Below are 27,343 nucleotides of genomic sequence, written 5' to 3' on the forward strand. Positions count from 1 at the left end.
AATCCAGAAATTACACAGAGACACATACTAGGAACTGTGTTGTCGGGAGTATAAATAATTAATGTTAATGGGGTACTCTCGGACGTTGGTTATTGTGTGTTATAGGTCACCGCCTTCAGAAACGCACTTCCGCTTTTCCTTCTTCGCCATTAGTAGTATTTTATAATGTCTCTCTTTGGTATATCTTGCGAAGTAAAATTTGGTCAATTCCAAATTTTGTGATGAAAAGAAATACGTTTACTCACATTCATCGTCAGGGGATTTATTTCAAAGATTATACCGCTTCGTTTACAAGATAAATGCTATCTACTTCACTAGTAATAAATCTTTCTGGCAAATTTTTATTTGTTTCGTCGGTGGCCTTCAGCTGTATACAAGAGAGGGTGATAAGCTTAGAGCTGAGCCGTGGTTTCTTTTCTTTTTTCTTTTTCCCTGATGGCTGGGAAGGGGAGTAGAGTTAGAGTTGGTAGGTGGATGATTAGTCTCCATACTGATTTGCAACCTCTTCGATTCAGTGTAGAGCTTGAATTTAGCACTATACCCTTAATTTTTTCTTACATACGTTCCACTCCCTGGCCTCTGCAGTTTTTTCCGTCTACGATTTCTTCTAGTATCATCGAAGTTATTGCTCGATGTTTTAACTCATGTGCTATATGCCTGTCACTTCTTCTAGTCAGTGTTTTGCTCACAATTAGCTCGCCAGTTCTGAGTAGTATCCCATCCTTTAGTAATAAAAACAAGTGTCGAACTTGTGTGTAACCAGTTTCATAAGCATCTCAACTTATCAGAGAAAACTGTTGCCGCACGCGGAAAGGCTTTCCCTTGTCTCTATGCCCTACTAAAGTTTCGTGCAGTCGTTTGTTCTACCGTACCTTCATTACTACGATGTAACCTAAAATGGCACAAGTAGTGAGAATGTTATATGGTTACAATTAACCTAGGCTGCATGTGTGTATTATATCTGCAATATCCGTCTATACGACCATCAGTGCTTCATACGCCAATTTACGTTAGTTGTGGCCAGACGCTATGTTTTCTTCATCGGCTCGTCAGTGCACAAGAAACCCTGTACCTTGCGTCAGAGATTAAATACCGGTTACTTCTAGCCGACACGGCATAAGAAAACCCCTGACAGTTGCAGCGGGCTGGGCGCAGCTGGTTCGCGCACTTACCACAATGCGTCATGTAACGCGAGTCTGTAAACCTCTCTACGGTAACACCTCAGTATTGTCACAGCTCTACAGGCGGCTGTTGTTTCGTCTACAGATGTTTGCGATTCGCAGCTGGAAGCTGGAAGAAGCCCTCCTAGCTGTCAGATATTCCCTCAACGTCTTCGTTTCTATAGTGCTCTGCCTGCGTCCATCCATACAAGAAATCCGTTCGCATACTCTTTCATTATTGCTACGGTCCACCTCTGGAATTAGCTAACTGAGCAAAATTATATCTCTGGTATTTTTAAGAAGAAGGAATACCTTCTGCCACTGTCATAACATTTCCATACAAATAAACGTATATGACCAGTTTTCCCTCAGTGAGACAGCAAAGTAGATGCTTCCAAGTACTCCCATTTACGTTTCTTCCTCTTTTCATTTATCGGTAAGTCACACGACTATTTTCCCTGCCAGAATTAATTGTGTTTTTCTAAATTCCTTTCTCCTCCTTTCTTCCACCCAATCTGTCATGACCACTGCTGGTAGCTCTCCTAGTTTAAATCTACTTTTCTGCAAGTTTTTTTCTACTGTTGTAGTCATGAACGAACGTAAACTGTTTTCTGCTCTTTCTACACTGTAGTAAGTAGTAAGATGTAACTTACAACATACTTAACGTAATCAAAGTAATGAAAAAAAAGTAGACTGCCTGGTTAAGCGGTTCTGGTGGCCGTAATCGCGCCAGGTTAAATAAATAAACAAATCAATAAAACTAATTTTCAGCATACTCCTTTTACTCCAGATCTCAAACTCTTAGATACTCTTCTTTTTCAGTTTTCCCACAGTGGATTATAGTTCACTTCCGTAAAATGTTGTGCTCCAAATATACATTTTCACGAATATATTCTTCGAACTGAGGTCTGTTTTTGACCTAGGAGACTTATTTAAGCGAGGAATTCTCTCTCTGCCGATGCTAATGTGTTCTTTATATCCTTCTCACTTCGTCCATAAGAGTTATTTTCTGTCCAAGTTAGCAGAAACCCTCACTTCGTGGTCCACAATTTTCATGTTAAATTTATTGCCAAACTCATTTCAGCTTCTACTCATTACTTCCACCTTTCTTTCATTTGCCTCAGTCCATATTATGCGCTCCAATCTGTTCCAATCAAGGGTTCCTGTAATTACGTCTCACTCTCACTGAAGGTAGTGATGTAATCAGAAATCTGGTCTTTGGTATACTTCCACCCCAAATTTTAACCCCACTCCGGTAAGGAGAGGTGCAGCAACTGTCACTATAGAAATTCTGGACGGGAACAGGAATGATTAGCGAAGAAGTTAACACAGTAAATATAAGATTTACTTAACTTGTATCTCTCCAAGCGTACAAAGACTCATGGCAAATAGTGCTGTAAAAAATAAGAGTCAAGATCATATAACAGCAACAGGGATGAAGCTCTGTGAAATAAGCACAAACCATGGGTTTTTGAATGCGTGGTATCTGTTCCTTCGAAAGAACAGACACCACACAGATCCCGCTGCTGTGAAACGTTATATGTAAATTGAAATGGTATCACTGCTATCAGCTGCAGTGGGACATTAAGTGGACTAAGTGGCGATGAACGAAAATGTGTACCGGACTGGGTATTGAACCCCGGATCTCCTCCTTACTAGGATGGTGCGGTAACCATAGCGTTATCGCAACAGCATGGACTGTCCCGGCACGCCTCACGGCCGATCCACACTCCAGACGAGCTCAACCTATCCACCGTGGTGTCTGTTCTTTTGAAGGAAAGACGCCATGCATTCAAATAATTGACAGGCCTTGCTGAGCAATGGATCGACTTTATCAGTTCGAATGCACAAATACGTCGTGTGGGAATCTCTAAGTAGTGAACAGGAGCATAATGGATTGGGACTGCAGGCAGGTGGCGCTCAGCGGGAGTGTGGATCGGCCATAATGCATTGTAAGATAGTCCGTGTAGTTGCGATAACGCTGTGTCCCGGATGGGCCTGTGGTTACCGCACTTGCCTAGTAAACAGAAGATCCCAGTGTTCGAGTCCCGGTCTGGTACACATTTTCGTTCGTCGTCGCTGATTCCGCTTAATGTCCCACTGCAGCTGATAGCAGTGACAAAATATGGTATTGGAGCTGCGACCAGGTGGCGTTTGCATAGCGTCACATATCGAAGTGGCTCCAACTGTGAGTGGGCTGTATGGCTGCCGCCGGACGTCCTACATTGCGACAGCAGAGGGCGCTCGCTATCCTCCGAGCCGCTGAGGGCATGGCTCAGCAGGCATGCTGCACTGGGTCCGATGGATGCTGCACAACCACTGTCGGCGTGTGACGGAAACTTGCAATTCCGCTGCCAACTTTATGACGCCTGTAGGGTGGTATCGATATGTGGTACCACAGTTTCAACGATAGGGGAAAGAGATTCCTTCGTTTTCTTAGATCCTATTTAATACGAACACTTCTCTTATTATCTTCCATTCTCATTGACTCTTTTTGGTATTTACACATGTTTTGATTCCCCCATCTTCCCACATAGCTTTATAAGACTGTTCTACAGAGTATAAAACATATTGACCCATTTTATCTTCTTCTGAGTCGAGAAGTCCTGTGAAGGGATCTTCATTAATTGCAAGTCTTCCCTCCATTACCAAGAGCAATGTCAGAGCCCTCAGGTACTTTTATCTGCCCTAAAACCAAACTAATCATCTTGTAACAAGTCCTCCATTTTCTTTTTCACTTTTCTGCACATTATTTTTACTATAGGGTACATGAACTGTCAAGCTGCTTGTGATATCTCTAGCTCTTCTGCTTGTCATAGTATTCTGGATTTTGTGAGTGATATTCATCGGAAAGTTCGATAGTATGTCAAATATTAGTCAATATTTTGTGAAGAATCGTATAAAATTTTGACTCAGTAACCCTTGTACGTCACTATTTTTATCAGATGTAAATGTATGCGAAATTCAGTTTTGCCGCGGGGCAGATGCGGCGGATACATTCCAGTGTGACTGGCCACTGTAGACGTCAACAGTTTGTGTGGTTCACGAATGAAATCACACGGGCGCAGGGGACAGCTGGGTTCGCCTCGCTGCACAGGCGACAGCAGCGCCGCGTGTATCTATCGCCTCCAGTAGCTTTCTCCGGGCGCGGCTCACATGTCGCTGCTCGTTTGTTATTCCGCGGTAATGAATGCGTCCCAGGACGCTGATGAACGTGGCCGTCATTGTTCGCCTTAATCTGCGCGGACAGCCTGAAATACCTTCCGATCCAATAAACAGCTGACGCTGTTTCGCTCGTTAGCTCATACCACACGGTCAGAATTTAGGATGCCGCTTTTTTACCGGGTCCCTGCTGGAATGTGTCCATTGATGAACGACGACTGGTTCTTCGGTACCGCTCTCCATTCAGAAAATAAGTTCGTCAGCCGTTGCAACTGTCGGCACGATAAAGAAATGAGAAGTATCACACAAAGGCATTTCTTCTTTCGTGCATTGTAGCCAAAGTCAGGGTGCGTGTTCCACTGATTACTTCCTTTCTATGTAGTATACACTTCTTTATGCCACATCTCTGAGCAGAATTCCTAAGAATGAAACCTGATCCATAATTAATGAATTTCCGAGAGCACTTTGCGGGACACGCATAAGACATATGAAACATATGGCTTGATTAGATTAATTTCTATAAACAAGGTATGAGCATTTCTCTCACTTTGAATAGCTACAGCGTGGAAAATTAACTCATAAATGATTATTATAAAAGGTATCATTAAGGGTACTTTCCTCTCTTTCTTCTTCTTCTTCTTTTTCTTCTTTAGCCTATCCAATCCCACTGGTGCATTTTGGCATCGTTCACACCTTTCAATCATCTTCATTTCGGAGCCATCTGGTACCATCGTATTCAGGGTACCAGCTTCGCGTCATTAAGCCGCCTCTTTGATTCTCTCCCAATGTCCTTCTTGAGCTCCCATGGTCTCCACTGTACAAACCACCGCGTTAGAGATGCAAGGAGTTCTTCTGTATCGTCTGCTCTGATACGCAGTAGGTATATATCGCTCAGCACACGTTTATCTTTGAGCTCAGATGTTATCACGTCATATTTCTACAGTATGTTGCAGGTCATTAACCACACATAGGATAACGACGCATAACGTGTTAGAATAGCTATCTTTTGGTGGAGGAGAAGGGAGTATCGATGTTCTTGAACTGTGAGAAGATGGTGACAGTCTTCAAGAAAACCGCGAAAGGAACAGAGAGCTCGCAAGAGTGCAGAACATCTGCGGTAAAGCGTGTGGAAACATCAAAGGTGCAAAATGAAATTTCACTTTGCAGCTGAATGTGCACTGATATCAAATTCGATGTCAGGTTGAAACAGTATACCATTTCAAGAATCGAATCCGAAACCTTGCCTTTCGTGAACAATATTTACCATACCAGCTGTCCAGTCTTTGCTTCGACACAACACAAAATTAGTCAGGACCTCCTCAGACATATTAAACTTCAAGGGCGAAATGTCGGTTATTTTACTATTTTAGACTTCATTTATTTTATAACAAAGGAATACAATCAGAGAGATTGTGATAGTATTCTCTCCCCCAAAGTGAACTGGGTTAGTACTTCTAGAAGAAACAGAGTCGCGAAGAAGCATAGGAGTGATTTCAACCATAATTTTTCATTCTGCAGAGGAGTAGCGCTGTTATTCCACAACACGTTCTGTGTGGGAGATGGGTACAGGCAAAAAGGGAACTGAGAGAGTGGGTCATAAAGCGTCTCTGGATAAAACAAAGGTGATGAAATAAATAGCCTAACATAGTCAGAAGATTTTATTATACTTTCTGAAAACGGAAATCCAATATATGTTGTTTAAAAGTCTTTTGATTGGCAGCGAAACATCAACTGTGTAATTTAGAACAGATTGAAAACTCAGCCAACCAGTTGCAAATAAATGTTTATTATCCCTTGAGCATTGTTTAGTTATTTATTAAAATATCGTCTTCTGAATTATTGGCCTTTATTACATCACACGTTGCCACAATAGTTTAGATAAAGCCGAGTGGCTCTTGTCATAAACGAAATTGATGAAAAAAGAGTTATTGCAGGCCATGGCTTTAGATAGCGCCAGATTACATATATTGTACTTCAGAAAGACTACCCACTAGCCAAAGCACACAGCTAAAAGCGCTTGTCAACATATAAATGTAATAGGCGACATTTTAAAGGTATTGCAGAAAATATGTAGCAAATATTTTAAGAATCTAAATGAAAAGATAAGTTGATATTTGGGAGAAATAATTGTTGACTTCAGAAGAAGAAATACACAAGATAGAACTGTGTATGGGATTCTAGGAACAAAAATCCTACGTCTAAAGACCCAACATTGCAACTGTGGTAAATCAAGAGCAGTTAGATGCGCACTGACAATCGTTTCTATATAACAGTTCAGAAGTGCTCGTATGACCTGTAGCGGCGACCGTAAACGTCTTCAACCTATTAGCTTTAAAATACAGTCTAATTCAGCAAATAAGAATTTAGTTTCTATTGTGGCTGTGGCGGTAATAAAAATGGATTACCAGAAAGTATCTTTTCTATCGACTGGTCTTGGAAGCCAGGCAAACAGAAACTGTCTTTTCTATCGACAGGTCTTAGACGACAGACTAGAATGGAGATACTGTATTACATATGTTAATTCAGTAGACATACCCACGAATTCATACTTATAATTCTTTGACCTTGACCTAAAAAACAGTTCCATTGTTTCTGTTTCCTTCTCGAGTTTAACTGTTTCTAAAAGTGGGCTATTATTATTTCAGTGCCACCAAAGAGGATAATCTTTCTGGATGGAAACGGAGAAACCATACCTCACTACACTGTTGGTCCTTACAACGAGGGATCCACAGTGGAAATTACCTGCATTGCTGTCGGAGGTACGTTGAACTAAGAGACTGCTTCATTCAAATTTACAATTCAAAATTAGTGCAAGAGCGTATTATGGAGATGTGCGTTGAGGATGCCTGCATGTTAATCTCGGATAAATCGATCCAACTGAATTTAGCTGACGACTTTCTTATGACACCAACACCGCTAAGTGTCAATATACGAGGTTTAAGTTAAAGTAGCATATAACTGAAATTGAAATCAGTTTTAAATATAAACACATACACAAACACACAAAACTTTCGTTACCATTGTCTGTGACACATTTCTGAGTGATTATGCCCTGAGTACAGGAGAAGGGACATTCAAGAATGGCAGAAGTCCCTTAAACAGCATCCTATCATGGGTTGTACAGACTGTACCCCATACTCAAGTTTCGCTAAGCACGTTTTACCATCAAAACTGTAAAACAAGAAACAGCTGACAAATACGGATCATCAATAATATTGTTTTTCAGATGGGAAGCTTCCTTTAGCCCATTTTTGGTCATTCACTTTAATTTAGAACTTAGTGTGATACGTTTGAAGTAAGTTATTATTTTGTTGAGGTATACTAGGGTCAGTATTCAAAGAACCGCCTATGTCATGTTTCAAAAGTCACATATGAAGATATCCTTCTCACGAATCACCTGTGAAATGAAACAGCCAATTAGCATAGCAATAATGTTACACTATGTATCCAAACACAGTCACAAGATGTTTTCCAACGGCTTATGGTGAACCAATGAAGATATTCGCTTGAGACTGACCGAAGGTCAGGGGATACTCTTGACGTTAAAGTCACATACTTTCTTTAATGCATTCCTGTATTTGCAGTTTTACTGGGAATCATGAATACTAAGACAGCTGTGACACGACTTTAGTAGCTAGCTGGATACTGAAACTGGGCAGGAACTACCTGGTCAAGAACTACTGATGAAAATTCCATATCCTGAAATATGCTGTGGCAGTAGCTGTTACCATAGCGAACACCAGCTTTACCACATAGTAACTTCATTCATATGACTTTTTTTACCATTATTTTATTATGTCAACTGTGTCATCCTAATCTTCTTACACCTAATAAACCATTGCCAAAGAACAAAAAGAAATTAAGACAGGTGCGATCATTCAAGATGAAATACCACATAAAGCTGAGGAAATAGGGGAAGGATATTGGCTGTTCCATTTCAAAGGAACCATCCTGGCATTTACCTCCAGTGATGTAGCGAAATCATAATTCTAATATTTGGGCGTGAACTTGAACCACAGCGCTCCTGAATTCCACGAGTCCAGTGCCTTACCACTCGGGGCACTTTGCTTCGTGATACAGAAGAACAGCCTGCAGCCGCCACTTGCACGTAATCTTGTAAGAGTTCATGCACCACATACTGCCAAAAACAAAACTGTGATATTTTTATAAAGGTCGTCTGCTGACCAATTTGACCTTGTGGGAGAACAGATCACTGAGAGGTGATGTCGGGGGAATGTATGTGCAGCCACATGTTAGTAATAGAGTTGAGGTGTTAGTATACAGTTCACCACCACCACATGTGGTGTGATCGCAGGAAAACACACTGCTGAAGAATCGCAGGACAGCGATCTGGCAGGTCACGTGTGCAACAAGCTGTCAGCTGCCGAGGTTCCAGACCATCATGCTGGTGTCGAACCACTGGGAGGTGACTTCCCAACAGCGCGTGCGCAACTCACTACGCGTGGTAAGAGCTGTGATGTGGTTGTGCAGGCCGGCCACCGCCGCGAGTGACTTGGTGGCAGGACAACACGCTGCTGACGGACCGCTGGGAGGTGATCTCGCACGAGCGCGTGCGCAACAAGCTGCGCCTGCAGCAGCTGTCGCGCCGCCAGCTGCACGCCGTGCTCACCTGCCAGGCCGAGAGCAGCCCGCTGGCCGCGCCCGTCGCGGGCTCCATCACGCTCGACCTCAACCGTGAGTATCCCCACCTTGCCTTGCCTGAAACTCATCAATTCCCGGGATTTATACAGTCAAATCTTCATATCATTTATTTTTAAATGCCAGTAATATGATCTCCATTAAACTCGAAGATTCCCAGATTTACAACTCAATAGAAAGACTTATCTCGTAGCCGACTACTTTCAGATTTACAGATAGACTTATTCATGTTTGAAATGCTCTTTTAAATTAATAAACAGTGAACAATAACCTAGCGTAACATGTGTTTACTTCGCTTCCAAAATAAAAACAATACAAGTGAGATACAGTCATTCATCACCCTGGGTTGCCACCTTCAAACTAGGCGTAAACAGTACAGTGCCATACTGAAAAAGTACACATCTGTTGCTGTCAAGGAGTCTTCTAGATACACCTGACGGTACCGTGTCAAGACCGTCATCACTACCGTCCAAGTGCCCATTCCACCTCAGGCTGAAGGTTTTATTCTAGTGTTTTTGACGTCTTTCCCATGACGTCGACAGAACCTACGCCAGAATTATGGCAAGTCTCATGGATCACATCAAGTTTAATGTCATTTTAAGCTATACTGACAGCCAATTATACAGATAAATCACTGCATCCAAATGACATTTTGTGTCAATTACAAATTGTCAGATTCGTTCACACACATACTGTCTTCACAATATATAGGTTGAACCGGGTCAAAGAGAGTGGTAGGGCTAGAATCGTACAGACACAAAAATAACTAAATAAATACCAAAATAAAAATCAATCAGAATGTTATCCTGAAGTATATCAAACAGTTCTGTTTGATCAGAGCTTTCCGAAACTGAATTTTGTCTAGAGAAAGCAGTAACTAAACTCGTCAGAGCTTTAATTAATTAATAGCAGTTGTCCTCCAGCTCTAAATGAAATACACTCCTGGAAATGGAAAAAAGAACACATTGACACCGGTGTGTCAGACCCACCATACTTGCTCCGGACACTGCGAGAGGGCTGTACAAGCAATGATCACACGCACGGCACAGCGGACACACCAGGAACCGCGGTGTTGGCCGTCGAATGGCGCTAGCTGCGCAGCATTTGTGCACCGCCGCCGTCAGTGTCAGCCAGTTTGCCGTGGCATACGGAGCTCCATCGCAGTCTTTAACACTGGTAGCATGCCGCGACAGCGTGGACGTGAACCGTATGTGCAGTTGACGGACTTTGAGCGAGGGCGTATAGTGGGCATGCGCGAGGCCGGGTGGACGTACCGCCGAATTGCTCAACACGTGGGGCGTGAGGTCTCCACAGTACATCGATGTTGTCGCCAGTGGTCGGCGGAAGGTGCACGTGCCCGTCGACCTGGGCCCGGACCGCAGCGACGCACGGATGCACGCCAAGACCGTAGGATCCTACGCAGTGCCGTAGGGGACCGCACCGCCACTTCCCAGCAAATTAGGGACACTGTTGCTCCTGGGGTATCGGCGAGGACCATTCGCAACCGTCTCCATGAAGCTGGGTTACGGTCCCGCACATCGTTAGGCCGTCTTCCGCTCACGCCCCAACATCGTGCAGCCCGCCTCCAGTGGTGTCGCGACAGGCGTGAATGGAGGGACGAATGGAGACGTGTCGTCTTCAGCGATGAGAGTCGCTTCTGCCTTGGTGCCAATGATGGTCGTATGCGTGTTTGGCGCCGTGCAGGTGAGCGCCACAATCAGGACTGCATACGACCGAGGCACACAGGGCCAACACCCGGCATCATGGTGTGGGGAGCGATCTCCTACATTGGCCGTACACCACTGGTGATCGTCGAGGGGACACTGAATAGTGCACGGTACATCCAAACCGTCATCGAACCCATCGTTCTACCATTCCTAGACCGGCAAGGGAACTTGCTGTTCCAACAGGACAATGCACGTCCGCATGTATGCCGTGCCACCCAACGTGCTCTAGAAGGTGTAAGTCAACTACCCTGGCCAGCAAGATCTCCGGATCTGTCCCCAATTGAGCATGTTTGGGACTGGATGAAGCGTCGTCTCACGCGGTCTGCACGTCCAGCACGAATGCTGGTGCAACTGAGGCGCCAGGTGGAAATGGCATGGCAAGCCGATCCACAGGACTACATCCAGCATCTCTGCGATCGTCTCCATGGGAGAATAGCAGCCTGCATTGTTGCGAAAGGTGGATATACACTGTACTAGTGCCGACATTGTGCATGCTCTGTTGCCTGTGTCTATGTGCCTGTGGTTCTGTCAGTGTGATCATGTGATGTATCTGACCCCAGGAATGTGTCAATATAGTTTCCCCTTCCTGGGACAATGAATTCACGGTGTTCTTATTTCAATTTCCAGGAGTGTAGATCAGTTGCTTCAAAACGCTTTTAAAACAATATCAAAATTAAAGTGAACGGTGTGCGGGATTAGTTGATCTATGCTCTGCGAAACATATTATCTCACTCAGTGTAAATGATTGTTAGATTTGCTATAATGTGGATAATTTCTAACAGGGAAACCTAATAGAAAACTTGACCCCTTGAAGGAAGGCGATACAGTAAATACAAATAAAAAGACTGATGTGGAAAGGGACAGATAATTTCAAGCAGTTTTGTACAGTGGTCGAAAGTGACTGCTATGGCACATCATAAGCAAATTTTATTCCATAGAATTTACATTATGCGAAAAAGTGGTTTCCATCGGCAGCAATCGATATAGATTTGACCGAGTGGTTGCAATCGATCACGGATTTTTGAAAAATGCAGCTAGCTGAATATAATTGTATAACAACACTGTGTTAAACAATACGTATAGATTCTTTTATACACAATCTGTAGCCTAGGAATGTGGTCAAAGTTAAGTTCTGCCGTTAAAGCATTTACCACATTGCGTGTGACAGAATTTGCTGTACGAAGTATTATGTATGATCACAAATATATGATCCTGAGGCGCATTTAACTTTGTGATCCCTTGAAGAAAAAAATGCAGGTTCTCCACAATGGATTGATTCATGAAAACTGAATTATAAGCTTCAGTATTTCTGAAATACTGATGTTTTCAAATTCCTGATGCTGTATCGGAAGTCAGCGATCCACTACATGAAGCTTGACACAGATCTCGCTATCGAACATTAAGAACGCCTAATGACATCCTAAATTCATACAGTTCGCCACTCAAAGAAGCTTGTAGATTAATCAAAGGATCTGAATCTGAAGATTCGGCGAAAAGTGTTGTAGGGTTTCTGAAGCAGATGATAGGAAAGATTTCGTCTCCTGCTTTTCGGTGATCGATAGGCTTCTCCTGTGAGTCACGTTTTAGTTTCTTAGGATGGATGGAAGTCAAGTGCCTCTGAAAGAAAGGTTCGAGACCAACTCTACAACAATAGAATGAAAAACACAGTAGTGTCGTCAGTGGTACTGTCTGCTGAATGTTGTCTCGCCTTTTTTTTTTTTTTTTTTTCATACGCCTGTAGATCCATTTGGAAGTGTCTCTTGAGCCTATCCTCAGATCACACTCACTTATTCACACATTGCTCATTGTCACTAAATGACTAGTTTTATGAGGTATGAGCTGCATGGGGAGCCCTCTGTCACCAGTATTGCGATTGCGTTTATGTAACACTTGAGGAATGTGCCGTGATGTCGACGACTTTCGAACGTGAATGACATTTTAGGTACGAAGTCAACATTTTTGTTCTCAGGCATCAAGGTAGTGAAAATTTAAACAAATCTTCAGAATATCTTCTTCTTCTTTTTTTCCCTTCGTGGATTAGGTTATTTCACCAATTCCGGTCAACAAGTTCTAACCTTCTCTTTCGTGGTCTTCCCCTCGTGCTTTGTAGTCAAGAATTAGTTTTGGAAGTCTACTTTCAGGCATTCTGTCTGCATATTCCAACATCTGTTTCTATTTAAATCTACACTCCTGGAAATTGAAATAAGAACACCGTGAATTCATTGTCTCTCACTGGTTTGTATGTCAAGGATGATAGTTGTCACCATCCGGCTCAGCGTGTAGGCATACTTCGTACCTGTGTTCATAGGACCAAGATGATATGAATCGCTGAAGGTCTTTCAGCTGAGATAGCCTCACCTCGAATTCACCTTCCGCCGCAATAAGTTATAGCGTAAGACAGTGAAAACACATGTTGTGTTATCGACCAACCGTGAATTAACTGAGCGATCAAAATGAAGAGGTGGAACCTAAGTTTATGACCTTTTCTATCTTACGTAGGTAGCATTACTGACGAGACTGGATGTGCTCTGTGGGAAAGCGGTGAGAAGTAGGTTTTTTTTACCATCTTAAGGTTAGGTCTCTTTGAAGATCTGTGAAAGATGATCTTGGTTTATGTAAGATGGACATCTACCGTGTCTCTTGTTGCTTTCCTGTGTCACACATTGGTCAAACTGTCAGCATCATGGAGGAATGGCGTACAGACAATAAGTGTCAGACATTCTTACAAGAGCCGAGCTGGTTTGCTAATGCAGAAGATTCTCCTCTTAGTGACCATCCTGTGAAATATAACTATAAAAAGATTCTGGTGTGCATTTCCACTGTTTACAATAGTGTTATTAAGGAACCAGTTGAAATTAACTCAGCAAGTAATCTTATAAACACAAACGGAGATTTTTCCCATAATTCTGTTTGGAATCCTGTTAACACCCTGATCAAACAACAGAGGAACAGATTAACGTAGCCACTGCTGCCTTAGGGGTAATTTTCGTTGCTCAGCGCTCTCCCGTTGCCTCTGTGACTTGAGAGTGACGGGATGTTCAACTGCCGAAACATCTGCAGCTGCCGAGGACGTCACCTGTTTCATTTCCATAAGTGGTTTGGAGATTTTATGCACCAGGAGGAATTTCAATTTCACGTGGCTTATTGTTGTTGTTGTTAGGATTTGAGCCTTTTTTCGCTTCGTAGTTAGCAATAACTAATACATGGCGATAGAATTCCTGATGAAGAATGAGATTTGCTAGAAAGAAAATGCTCCTCACAAAATGGCTACAGATTTCCGGGCAAAACCCTCGTGGAACCCAGTTAGGAATTTCCAGACTCAAAAATAACTTATAAACTTTGTGTTAAATTTTGAAAAACGTTAGATTACAATTTATGCTGTACTTATGAAGTCTAATTGCTATGCACACGACAAGGGGAAAACGTCAATACACGTTATGTATATAGTCTACACAGTTATGAACTGGATAAGCTGATCAACACTCTTTAAATAGCATTTTCTGAATAACACCTCAAACCAAATTGCACTCCGAATGAAGATTCACTATCAGAGTACAGGATGCCAAAGAACAAAGAGATTAGTTCAGTAAAATTACAGGTACATGTAAACTTTTAAACAATTCCGCAAAACTGGTGCCAGAATACACAGGGATAAGAAATATTCACTTACTTGTACTTCGCAGGGTGATTCTTCAAATGCTAGCAGCACAAAAATGCCTTTCATATAATTTCGTCCCGTGCATATTTCAGAAGTAAATGGACGTTAAAGATTGGCAGCCTGGCGACACTGTGATCACTTTTATGGTAACTATCTCTGTTAGCAGTTGACAGTTCTGTGCAGTTGGTGCAGTGGATAATGTTATGGGTTAGCATGCAGGATGTCGAGGGTTATATTCTGGGACGAGGCGTGTTTGTTTTTATTTGGTTCAAATGGTTCAAATGGCTCTGAGCACTATGCGACTTAACTTCTGAGGTCATCGGTCGCCTAGAACTTAGAACTAATTAAACGTAACTAACCTAAGGACATCACACACGTCCATGCCCGAGGCAGGATTCGAATTTGCGACCGTAGCGGTCGCTCGGTTCCAGACTGTAGCGCCTAGAACCGCACGGCCACTCTGGCCAGCTGTTTTTATTTACTAAATATACTCGCATAGTATCTGGCGTCTTAATAGTCATGCAGCCATTACAGTGGGTCTTCTGCAAAACATTTGCACTTACGTACTACAACATAGAAATCGATGTGCAGTACTTTTCATTAGTGAGCTGTTAAAGAACCATTTCCCACGTCATGGATGCGAATTGTTTCGCACCACTACATCTCCTAGGTTCCAAACCTGCCTTCTGTTATCCACCCCCAGTGGACCTATCAATTATTAATCACTATCATTCTTGCCACTTTCAGGTCCATTGCATTTTGTTTAAACCTTACGTCAGAAATAATGCTGGCGACATACTCTGCAAATAATTTCCTAACTTGTTTACCATCTGATTGCCTTATCCCCATGTAAACACTAATTATGCCTTGCAACATTGAGTGTGATCAGCGCATGCTGTTTAGTAAGTATGTCCGTGCGTTGCCTGATTATTATTATTATTATTATTATCATCAACGATGGAAATATGGGAACATCACGTCCATTACCGGCACCGTAAGAAAAATGGTGTAAATGTCGGATACGAGTGGCTTATGAAACGTTGTAAATTACAGTATTATATCGCAGGACAAAATTGACAAACAAAAACACTCCTCGAACCAGAATCGAAGCCTCAATCTCCTGCAAGCTTACGCAAAACGCTATCCACTGTACCAACTGGACGGCTCTGACACTGTACGCTGACAGAAGTAGTTACCGACATGTGATTACAGTGCTGTTAGATTCCCAATCTTTAACAGCTATATACTGTCGGAAATATGAGCAGGACGAAATTTTGTGAGAGGCGTTCTTGTATTGTTAGTAAGTAAGCAATCGCTCTGCGAAATCCGAGTACGCGTTTTTTTTCTTCACACTGTATATATAAAAGGAAAATAACTTAAGATTACATCAGTAATATTTATTACTCTTAGATTTTAAGACTGAAGTTCTTTAGCAAGTGAATTAATTCATGAGCTAGTTACATGACATAAAGATATTGACGGAAATTAACTGCAATACTACAGCTGCGTTTGCAGAACTGTGTTATCACAAGGTAACCAGCACGTACAGTCCAATTGCCTGTTATATGACAAACTGTCTAAGCTAGTTGTTGTCAAATTTGCGGCCGGGATCAAGTATTCTTGTGGCCCACAGTTCTCAACCTTAATTTGCAATAATAAACATCTAACAACAAGTAGAAGAATGCAGAATGTCAAATAACATTAAGAGATTCTTGAGAGTGCGTTTCCCTGCGCAGCAACGAAAATATTTAGAGGAGCATTAACATTTTAAGACGTGCTTAATATCGGTTGACGTTGGTAATGTGTGTCGCGAGCTAAGTAGAGTTGCCCGCCTACCTCAAGAGTGGAGCGCACGTTCTGTTTCGTTATTCCACGGGACTCTCGACACTGCAGGGTTAGAGAACGTGAGAGTGTGAATGTTTTATTTTTTGTCTTTTGTCAACTCACGATCGTGCGAGCCTCGTACCCATCGGTTGCTATGGTATAAATTTCAAACGGGAATAACAAGGATTTGTGAATTCACATTATAGAGATGGTATACAGGGTGAGTCACCTAACATTACCGCTGGATATATTTCGTAAACCACATCAAATACTGACGAATCGATTCCACAGACCAAACGTGAGGAGAGGGTCTAGTGTGTTTAATACAAACCATAAAAAAATGCACGGAAGTATGTTTTTTAACACAAACCTACGTTTTTTTAAATGGAACCACGTTAGTTTTGTTAGCACATCTGAACATATAAACAAATACGTAATCAGTGCCGTTTGTTGCATTGTAAAATGTTAATTACATCCGGAGATATTGAAACCTAACGCTGACGCTTCAGTGCCACTCCTCAGCTGTTCGATCGTGTGTATCGGAGAGCACCGAATTACGTAGGGATCTAAAGGGAACGGTGATGGACCTTAGGTACAGAAGAGACTGGAACAGCTCATTACGGTCACATGCTAACACCTTTTTATTGGTCTTTTTCACTGACGCACATGTACATTACCATGAGGGGTGAGGTACACGTACACACGTGGTGTGCGTCAGTGAAAACGACCAGTAAAAAGGTGTTAGCATGTGACCGTAATGAGCTGTACCAGTCTCTTCTGTACCTAATGTCCATCACCGTTCCCTTAGGATCCCTACGTAATTCGGTGCTCTCCGATACACACGATCGAACAGCGGAGGAGTGATACTCAAGCGTCAACTTTAGGTTACAATATCTCCGGATGTAATTAACATTTTACAATGCAACAAACGGCACTGATTACATATTTGTTTATATGTTCAGATGTGCTAACAAAACTAACGTGGTTCCATTTAAAAAAACGTAGGTTTGTGTTACAAAACATACTTCCGTGCATTTTTTTTATGGTTTGTATTAAACGATTACACTAGCCCCTCTCCTCACGTTCGGTCTGTGGAATCGGTTCGTCAGTATTTGATGTGGTTTACTAAATATATCCAGCGGTAACGTTAGGTGACTCACCCTGTATATGTGTAGCAAAAATTGGAAATCTGTGGTAATGACTATGGGATCAAACTGCTGAGGTCATTGGTCCATAAGCTTACTCACTACTTAATGTAACTTAAAGTAACTTACGCTAAGGACAACACACACAGCCAGGCCCGAGGTAGATCTCGAACCTTCGACGGGGGGAGCCGCGCATTTGTAGCACGCAGTATGAAATTAAACAACGCAGTGAGTAGAAGAAAACTGATGTTCGAAACATTTAGTAAGCATTTGTGATTGTGTCCCATATTGCATAATATACACTCCTGGAAATGGAAAAAAGAACACATTGACACCGGTGTGTCAGACCCACCATACTTGCTCCGGACACTGCGAGAGGGCTGTACAAGCAATGATCACACGCACGGCACAGCGGACACACCAGGAACCGCGGTGTTGGCCGTCGAATGGCACTAGCTGCGCAGCATTTGTGCACCGCCGCCGTCAGTGTCAGCCAGTTTGCCGTGGCATACGGAGCTCCATCGCAGCCTTTAACACTGGTAGCATGCCGCGACAGCGTGGACGTGAACCGTATGTGCAGTTGACGGACTTTGAGCGAGGGCGTATAGTGGGCATGCGCGAGGCCGGGTGGACGTACCGCCGAATTGCTCAACACGTGGGGCGTGAGGTCTCCACAGTACATCGATGTTGTCACCAGTGGTCGGCGGAAGGTGCACGTGCCCGTCGACCTGGGCCCGGACCGCAGCGACGCACGGATGCACGCCAAGACCGTAGGATCCTACGCAGTGCCGTAGGGGACCGCACCGCCACTTCCCAGCAAATTAGGGACACTGTTGCTCCTGGGGTATCGGCGAGGACCATTCGCAACCGTCTCCATGAAGCTGGGCTACGGTCCCGCACACCGTTAGGCCGTCTTCCGCTCACGCCCCAACATCGTGCAGCCCGCCTCCAGTGGTGTCGCGACAGGCGTGAATGGAGGGACGAATGGAGACGTGTCGTCTTCAGCGATGAGAGTCGCTTCTGCCTTGGTGCCAATGATGGTCGTATGCGTGTTTGGCGCCGTGCAGGTGAGCACCACAATCAGGACTGCATACGACCGAGGCACACAGGGCCAACACCCGGCATCATGGTGTGGGGAGCGATCTCCTACATTGGCCGTACACCACTGGTGATCGTCGAGGGGACACTGAATAGTGCACGGTACATCCAAACCGTCATCGAACCCATCGTTCTACCATTCCTAGACCGGCAAGGGAACTTGCTGTTCCAACAGGACAATGCACGTCCGCATGTATGCCGTGCCACCCAACGTGCTCTAGAAGGTGTAAGTCAACTACCCTGGCCAGCAAGATCTCCGGATCTGTCCCCCATTGAGCATGTTTGGGACTGGATGAAGCGTCGTCTCACGCGGTCTGCACGTCCAGCACGAACGCTGGTCCAACTGAGGCGCCAGGTGGAAATGGCAGGGCAAGCCGTTCCACAGGACTACATCCAGCATCTCTACGATCGTCTCCATGGGAGAATAGCAGCCTGCATTGCTGCGAAAGGTGGATATACACTGTACTAGTGCCGACATTGTGCATGCTCTGTTGCCTGTGTCTATGTGCCTGTGGTTCTGTCAGTGTGATCATGTGATGTATCTGACCCCAGGAATGTGTCAATAAAGTTTCCCCTTCCTGGGACAATGAATTCACGGTGTTCTTATTTCAATTTCCAGGAGTGTATTTAAATGGAACTACAGTTACTGTTGTAAATCAATAAATCACCCACTCACAGACAATATGACACTTCGTCAGGTAATTACAGTTTCAGCAATTTATAGTTACTGAGGATGGCAGCAGTCTGGAACAGAACAGTCGATACGGATAGTTCCGGATGCTGACGACTTTTAACCGACAATACTTACGAACAAGCGGACAACTTATCGCTTCCTTACTGTACTTAATCAAAAGGGGTCTCGCAACATACCAATTTATGTAGGCTACCGGTTACTAACAAGGTAGGTACGTTTGCAACCCGAGGCACCTTCCTACAAACTCAGGACTCTCTCTTCGCTAAAAAACATTTGACGACTTTTGGTTTCAGTGATATTTGTTAGCAACTGCCGGCATCGAATAATCAACATCTTGAATCGTCCATCTGGATCTCGAGTGCATCTCTCTGGCTCAGCGTACGTGATGTGTGGTTAATTCCACCTGGAACTCTTACCAGACGACTGTTGGCTCGCTGATGTTCACGGAAATGTATTATATTGCGAATATTAACTGAGTCTTGAACATTCCAGGGTGCCTCGCCCTCTATATCTGCATCTACACACAAATGAAAACTGCAAATTCACACTCACGTGCTTGTCAGAGGGTTCCTAGAATCACTTTCAGACTATTTCTTGACCGTACCGCCCACGATAATCACATGCAAAAAATGAGCAACTAAAGCTTTTCGCCCGAGCTCGGATTTCTGTTATGATAATCGTTTCTCCCCATGTAGGTGGGAGTCAACAAAATATTTTGCACTCAGAGCAGAAAACTGGTGTTTAAAATTTCGCGGAAAGATCTCGCTGCTACGCAAGAAGCCTTTGTTGTAATTATTTCTGTGGCGGACGCACTTCTAGTGAATCAAGAATTGGAAGCCCATTGGAATAAGTCTCCCGGAGCTTTTTTTCTGGCTTTCACGAACTGTAGAACACCGCCCATTCCTAACACTGATGTTTTACTATTTTGTAGCCTGACAAGTTTCAGTGCATACATATTTTAAATATTCTGGACAAAGCATAAATTAAAATTCAAAATCAGTTTTACAGCATTAGTATAAAACATTAGTTATACACAGCAGATATTTTAAGACAAAATTTAAAAATATTAAGAAGTTGGGGGTTTAAGTTCTTACGTCGCAAGTATGGCATGTGCTCCCTTGAATATTGCCGTACGATCTAAATCTTATTTGTTGTAGCACTGAAGTGAGTGAAAGGACTATTTTACAGCAAGCTTTGTAGCTTATTTCCGAGATAGATTCAGTTGTAAATGACAACTGATGTAAGAAAGTTTCGGGAAAAGAAATATCGCAGATACCTGTCGAATATTTCACTGTAATTTATTTACACAACAATCTGTCATTTGAGTATCTACGTATTAATAATTAACAAGTAAATCCGTTTCTCTCTTAACAAAGCGACAATAAGAACGACATTACAAAAGCATTAACTATGCTCACTTGCCCTCACAGGCGGATAAGAGCACACAATCAGTCGATTAAGAGTTCTTAATTGAAACTCTTTGGCAATGGTCATAGTGTTATCGTCATGAACCTTCTTTTTCCCTACAGTTAAAATACCATCATTCTTCACATTTACCGTACTGTATCAAGTCGTCTGCAAAATTACATCAGCACCCCGGGAAAAAGAAATTTTTGGCCCGATTAGTTTTCTGAAGAGCTGTGAGCTGTTTCTTTCCTGCAGAACGAGCTTTTCTCTCTTCTCGTAAATCCTGTATTCTTTTCTCTCTTCTCTTCCATTGTCCTTTTCCTCCTTAGCCTTCTGATTTTGTTCGAGAGCGTTTCTTACCGCTGGCAGGATTTACGATTTTTGGGCCCTCCGCTACTTTCCGTCAAGTGACTATTCTAGCAGACAACATGTCAGAAATGGACATGTGCGCTAGCACACCGCAGCACTCATGACTAGCACTGCTTTAAACAAAAAGTCCTGGATGAATATACTTCGCTGGACCCTTGTCTCCTTTCTTGTTTTACCCAACTCTCCGAACTGCAGCTTTGTTGGTTGCCGTTAAAGGAGAAGGAAAAAATGCTCCATCGAATAAACATTACGAATTTATGGACACATTTGCTATTTCTCGACTGTTCGTGTCCGGAAATAGACACTTCCGAATGAACAGCCACAGTAATGAGTAGCCTTGCCCAAAGCTTCAAAAGGTGACAATAGTGTTTTCGGATCCCACCATAAGCAAAACAAGCAACTGCTACTCCAAGGACAGGGAGGAGGAGGAGCAGCAGCAGCAGCAGATTAGTGTTTAAGGTACCGCCGACGATGAGGTCATTAGAGAGGGAGCCCCAGCTCGGATTAGGGAAGAATAGGAAAGGAAATCGGCCGTGCCCTTTCAAAGGAACCAGCCCGCCACTTGCTTGAAGCAATTTAGGGAAATCACGGAAAACTAAGTCGCGATGGCCGGACGCGGTTTTGAATCGTCGTTCTCCCGAATGCGAGTCCAGTGTGCTCACCACTGGGCCACTTCCCTAGGTGCAAGGACAAGGATACATTCCATGTAGGTGTAATTGCTAGTTTTATGAATGAAGCTGCAGTGACTGTTTGTTTAAAACCAATTTCAGTACGAGACCCATAAGTTACTTTCGATCCTAACAAAAACGCATACTTACATGGATGTCACGAAAGAACAGAGAAGCAAGAGTAAACGTCTGGTTTTTGTGTCACTACGCACTGCTACAAGGGCTAGCCAACCCCAATTAAATGTCAAATGTACCCAACACATTACAATATAAAGTGCTGCGATATCATTAAATTGAATTCACAGCTCTTTTCATAAAAGCGAGATACATAGCAACCACTCGAACTATTCCAAGAGTAGTACTTCAAACTAAAACTGTTTTGTTCGTTATAATCTAAGTACTGCGAACTGAGAGTTAGCTGTGATGTAACAACCCACACAGTTTCGACCACTTCGTAAAATTCCTTGCAGCTGTATAATTAACAAACAAAGAAACAACGAATAGTTGTTACAAATTCATGGTTGCAAACAGTAGCAATAACCAATTTATTACACGAGTAATTTCAGTCGTTAACGGACCATTTTCAGGTGTATTGTAAGATCGTAATCAGATATGAGATAACTCATAATGAATGTCATCGATCATGGCACAAGTTTGGAGTTAAATGGAAATGTGGGCTTGTGCCCCGATGGTTGTTCATGGTTATAAGTTATTCCACACTTGATTACGATTTCACACAACACCTGAAGACGGTCTATTAATGGCTCAAACTGTTCGTGTAATAAACTGATTAATACTGCTGTGTGCAACAATCATTTTCCAACAGTTATTCAAAGTTCTTTCTTTCTTATTTGTAAAGCTGAGATCACGTCAATATACACTAAAGAGCCAAAGAAACTGGTACACTGGCCTAATAGCGTGTAGAGCCCACCGCGAGCACACAGAAGTGCCTCAACATGACATGGGATGGTCAATAATAATGTCTGAAGTAGTGCTGGAGAGAATTGACGCCATGAATACTGCGAGCAGTCCATAAATACGTAAGAGTGGAAACCTCTTCCGAACAGCACGTTGCAAGGCATCCCAGATATGCTCAATGATGTTGATCTCGGGATTGTTTGGTGGCCAGCGGAAGTGTTTAAAGTCCGAAGAGTGTTCCGTAAGCTACTCTGTAGCAATCCTGGACGTGTGGGGTGTCGCATTGTCCTGGTGAAATTGTCCAAGTCCGTCGAAATGCACAATTTACATCAGTGGACGCAGGTGATCAGACAGGATGCTTACCTACGTGCCACCTGTCAGAGCTGTATCTGTAAGTATTAGGGGTCCCATATCGCTTCAACAGCACACGCGCCATACCATTACGGAGCCTCCACTAGCGTGAACAGTCCCCTCCTGACATGCAGGGTCCATGGATTCATGAGGTTTACTCCATACCCGTACACGTCCACCCGCTCGATACAATTTGAAACGAGATTCGTTCGACCAAGCGACATGTTTCCAGCCAACAGTCCAGTGTCGGTGTTGACGGAACCAGGCGAGTGTGAAGCTTTGTGTCGTGCAGTCATCAAGGTTACACGAGTGGGCCTTCGGCTCCGAAAGCTCATATCGGTGATGTTTCGTTGAATGGTTCGCACGCTGACACTTGTTAATGGCCCAACATTGAAATCTGCAGCAATTTACGGAAGAGCTGCACTTCTGTCACGTTGAACGATTTTCTTCAGTCGTCTTTGGTTCCGTTCTTGCAGGATCTTTTTCCTTCCGCAGCGATGTCTGAGATTTGATGTTTTACCGTATTCCTGAAATTCGCAGTACGCTCGTCAAATGGTCGTACGGGAAAATCCCCACTTCATGGCTACCTCGGAGATGCTGTGTCCTACCACTCGTGCACTGACTATAACATGACGTGCAAACTCACTTAAATATTGATAACCTGCCATTGTAGGAGCAGTAACCGAACTAATAACTACGCCAGACACTTGTCTTATATATGCCTTGCCGACCGCAGCGACGTATTCTGCCTGGTTGCATATCTCTGTATTTGAATACGCATGCCTATACCAGTTTCTTTGTCGTTTCATATTGTAAAAAAATGTTGACTGGCAACTCTGGACAACAAACGACCGCGACGTAAGTATGCCCACTCTTCGACAATGTGTCATCTGAACCGGACTTCGATTAACATTATGATGTTGCACGTCAAATACGATTCTGTTGAAGATGGTACTTCAGTGAATCCGCCTGTCAGCACGTCGCTTCAGGAATTCCTGCCGGCTCCGGATGGATTCGTTCGATGGATTAACAGCGAGGACAGGGTGACGTCTAGCCTGAATATTGTTTTTAGACGGTTTTCGACACCCGACTAGATGAATACGGGACGGTACCAACGTTCCGTCTCAGGTACGCGTTCGCACACTTTCACGTGGATTAGCACTTAACGAGGAGTTGGGGTACATTAATTCCGTCACAGGAGAATGGGTGGTGACAGGAAGGACACTCCGTGAAGACATTTGATGAGGTCAGAAAAAAGGAGGAGGCAGTACTCGAACGAGACACAGGGCTATGTGACAGTAGCTTTTCAACAGAATTTCGTCGTAGTTACAGTAACAGGTTGCAAATGGTGTAATAGGAAGGTGCTGAAAGTTCGCACTATTCGATGCCATTTCGTTCAGCGGACGGCTGACTACTGGGTAGCCTCGCCGGCACAGCGACCGGCGGCGGATTGCCCGGTCGTGTGTCCGGCTCGGTGGTCGTTTTGTAGCCGCGCGGACCGGTTCGGCTTGGAGGGCTACCCGCCTCCCCGCCTGCCTGTTACTGCTGTCGTGTGTCGGCCACGCGACCGCCGCGCTGCCGGCCACGACCTGGTCTGGTCTGGCCTGGCGCCACGCCCACCGCCCGTGTCTGTGTGCGTGTGTGTGTGTGAGTGTGTGTGTGTGTGTGTGTGTGTGTGTGTGAGAGAGAGAGAGAGAGAGAGAGAGCGTGCCACAGCTCCACCCACGTCCCGGCACACTCCTTGCTTGCGACTTAAGCCGTCGGCACACGGACCGTGCATCCGAACGTTGAGCGTTGAGAGTGCCGAGTTTCTGACGTCATAGCGAGGAAGAGTACGTTCGGGAGTCCTTCCGAACGTGCAGGCATGTCAGATATTCTGAGCGTGCGTCCGAGCGATGACCAATGAGATGGCACAACGCCACATACGTCACACACACGCCGTCTGCCTTCAGTACAGAGTTGTGGGGCGCCATATTGGCATTCATTTCAAGCTTATACGCATATATGCCGTTTCTGAGCACCAGCAAATTGAGAATCACTGGAAAACCCGTTGTTAACTGTATGATTATTTCCAATAAGATAATGAGAAACATCATATTCGTGGCACAAGAAATTTTGTAACTTGCGTATTATGAGAGTAGGCTATTTGAAGGCAGCCACGCACTGAAGATCCACCGAAAACGCGTTGTTCTTGGTACAGTTTGTTATAATTAAATTTCAATTAGTAACATAGCCACGATTAAGGTTTCCAGCAAGAGTAAGATAATATGATTAGGTGCTAAAGCTCTGATGTTGGTTTAGGGTTTTATCGCATAGGACTGGCCACCTCCCCACTCTGCCCTGACTGTCAGCTCGAAGACACCGACGAGCACCGTCTTACGTGCCCCCTGAAACAAAACGTATGGCTCCTCATCCAAAGAATCGTGGGCTTTTACCTCCGTGCCCCGCCAACGACGGTAACCCCGGATTTCCTGTTGTTGCCCCAGACATTACACTACCCTCTTGCTAAGCACCATACCCTAATCTGGTTTCGAGGACAGGCTTTAGAATATCTCTTTCAGAGTGGTCCGCATACAGTCCTTGACTTCTGGTACAAAGTTGTGACGCGCATAGCACCCTCACCCGAAAACCATCTTACCGACAAACTTTTGCCGGTTATCTCCGCAGCGTCTTCCTTGACCCCCCTCAAAGTTGGGGTGTACCATGCCTACCTGTCACATCATGCAACACCCTTATCCACGTTCTCATGCATCGACCAAAAACAAGTATATACTATAATATTTGAAGTTATGCAAATATAAGTTCACTTCCTTTTGAGGGGTGACTTTGTTCGATTGGCTTAATTTAAAAGACAACTTGCGCAATTTGTATAAAGATATTTTGCTCCTTTTTCTTTTACGCTTCGTAATTCACATGTTGCCAAGTTTTTGCTACTGGGCAGGAACAGTGATCAAGTAAGACTGACCTTGGGGTTTTACTAAAATGTGGGAATGATGAAACAATATTTATCTAATGCAGAGAAGTATTCCAAATTTGTACCGCGCTGTTTTTAATGGAACTTTTATAAGCCTGTGTCCTTATCGATTGGACATAGTACTTTCCTTTTCGTGGACGATGGAGGAAATGTGCGTTTTAATAGAGATAAGGCGGGAATTTTACGCTCGCCCGTTGAGTAAACAGTGTAATTTACGAACTAGAAACATCCCTCAACTGCCACTGGAGTGCATTGCGATCGCGTATAGCACGTTGGTGCCCACGTACCGTATGCACAAGTCGCATCGTTCCTGAGCGTTCAGCACCACGTTGAACTTGGCACGCTCAACGTTAACGTTCAACAGCACGGTCCATGTGCTGACGGCTTTACGAAGCCTCCAGTGGCGTGCGAGAACCAGTCCGGGCTTACTGTCATACTCTGCTGTTTGTTATCACTGATCAGAAAGAGGCTACGGAAATGCAGAGCAGGTTCACTACTGCCAACAGCATTGGACCAGCATGCAAACGTGGACACATGGATCTGTTTTAATTGGGAGTCGGGGGACGGGTGGGGGGGGGGGGGAGAGGACGAGTGGGGAGAGGCAATTAGAGTTTGTTACTATTTTTGCCTCCTCACCCTGCTAAAAAATGTAACTTCCCACTTCACAAATCTTAATTTGACTCAGGTAGGATCAGTTTCACTAACAATAAAACATATAAAATATTTCAAATGTTAATAAAACATTTAACTATCACAAAATATAAAATATATTCGAATATAATAATAATTATAAAATAATGATAGTAATATTAAGTTGCTTACACAAATGAATGGATATTGCTTTAGCATAACGCCGAAGAAACTGTATTTGGAAAGCATATCTCAAAAAGTTAGAGTAGTGGGCTACATGAGGTACGGAATTTATGAACTACAGTTGCATCTGACTCTCATAACTTTAACGCCGTCATTTAAACAGTGTAAAGTCGTTGTATCATATTTCGTTAAGGACTACGATCGTAAACTCTTGTTGGTAGCCTATAGCTATACGAGAGCGGAAGTGACGGGAATGCGGTTTCAAAAATGGTTCAAATGGCTCTGAGCACTATGGGACTTAACTTCTGCGGTCATCGGTCCCCTAAAACTTAGAACCAATTAAACCTAACTAACCTAAGGACATCACACACATCCATGCCCGAGGCAGGATTCGAACCTGCGATCGTAGCGGTCGTGCGGTTCAAGACTGTAGCGCCTTCAACCGCTCGGCCACTACGGCCGGCCTGCAGTAAGGGCGTGAGACGCCACTGATGGTGATCCGTCCGGCGGACGAGGACGGTAAGCTCAGCGGCCTCCTTCGTGTTATTCGAGAGGAGTAGGCAATACGCCGTCACCAGGTTTCACGCTCTCCATCCTCTTATAATCGTATAACACAAACATGTCACCACACTGCACAAATGCTATTACCTTCACCTTTCGCAAAGAGAATGTGGCATTGTGCCTAAGTAGGCTTGCCCTTCCATTCTTCCAGCCTG

The 27,343-nt window shown here is 43.8% G+C and overlaps 1 protein-coding gene across 1 annotated transcript in view; it reads left to right on the forward strand.

Moving 5' to 3' along the window:
- Nucleotides 1-27,343, forward strand: part of LOC126188497 (nephrin-like) — a 758,389-nt gene that overhangs the window by 495,600 nt on the left and 235,446 nt on the right. The window contains exons 4-5 of the mRNA XM_049930101.1: nucleotides 6,968-7,081; nucleotides 8,814-9,017. Of these exons, the coding sequence (XP_049786058.1) occupies nucleotides 6,968-7,081; nucleotides 8,814-9,017 (318 nt within the window). The remainder of the gene's footprint in view (nucleotides 1-6,967; nucleotides 7,082-8,813; nucleotides 9,018-27,343) is intronic.

This window comes from Schistocerca cancellata, chromosome 5, assembly GCF_023864275.1.
Source record: "Schistocerca cancellata isolate TAMUIC-IGC-003103 chromosome 5, iqSchCanc2.1, whole genome shotgun sequence".
Classification (NCBI taxonomy): Eukaryota; Metazoa; Arthropoda; class Insecta; order Orthoptera; family Acrididae; genus Schistocerca; species Schistocerca cancellata.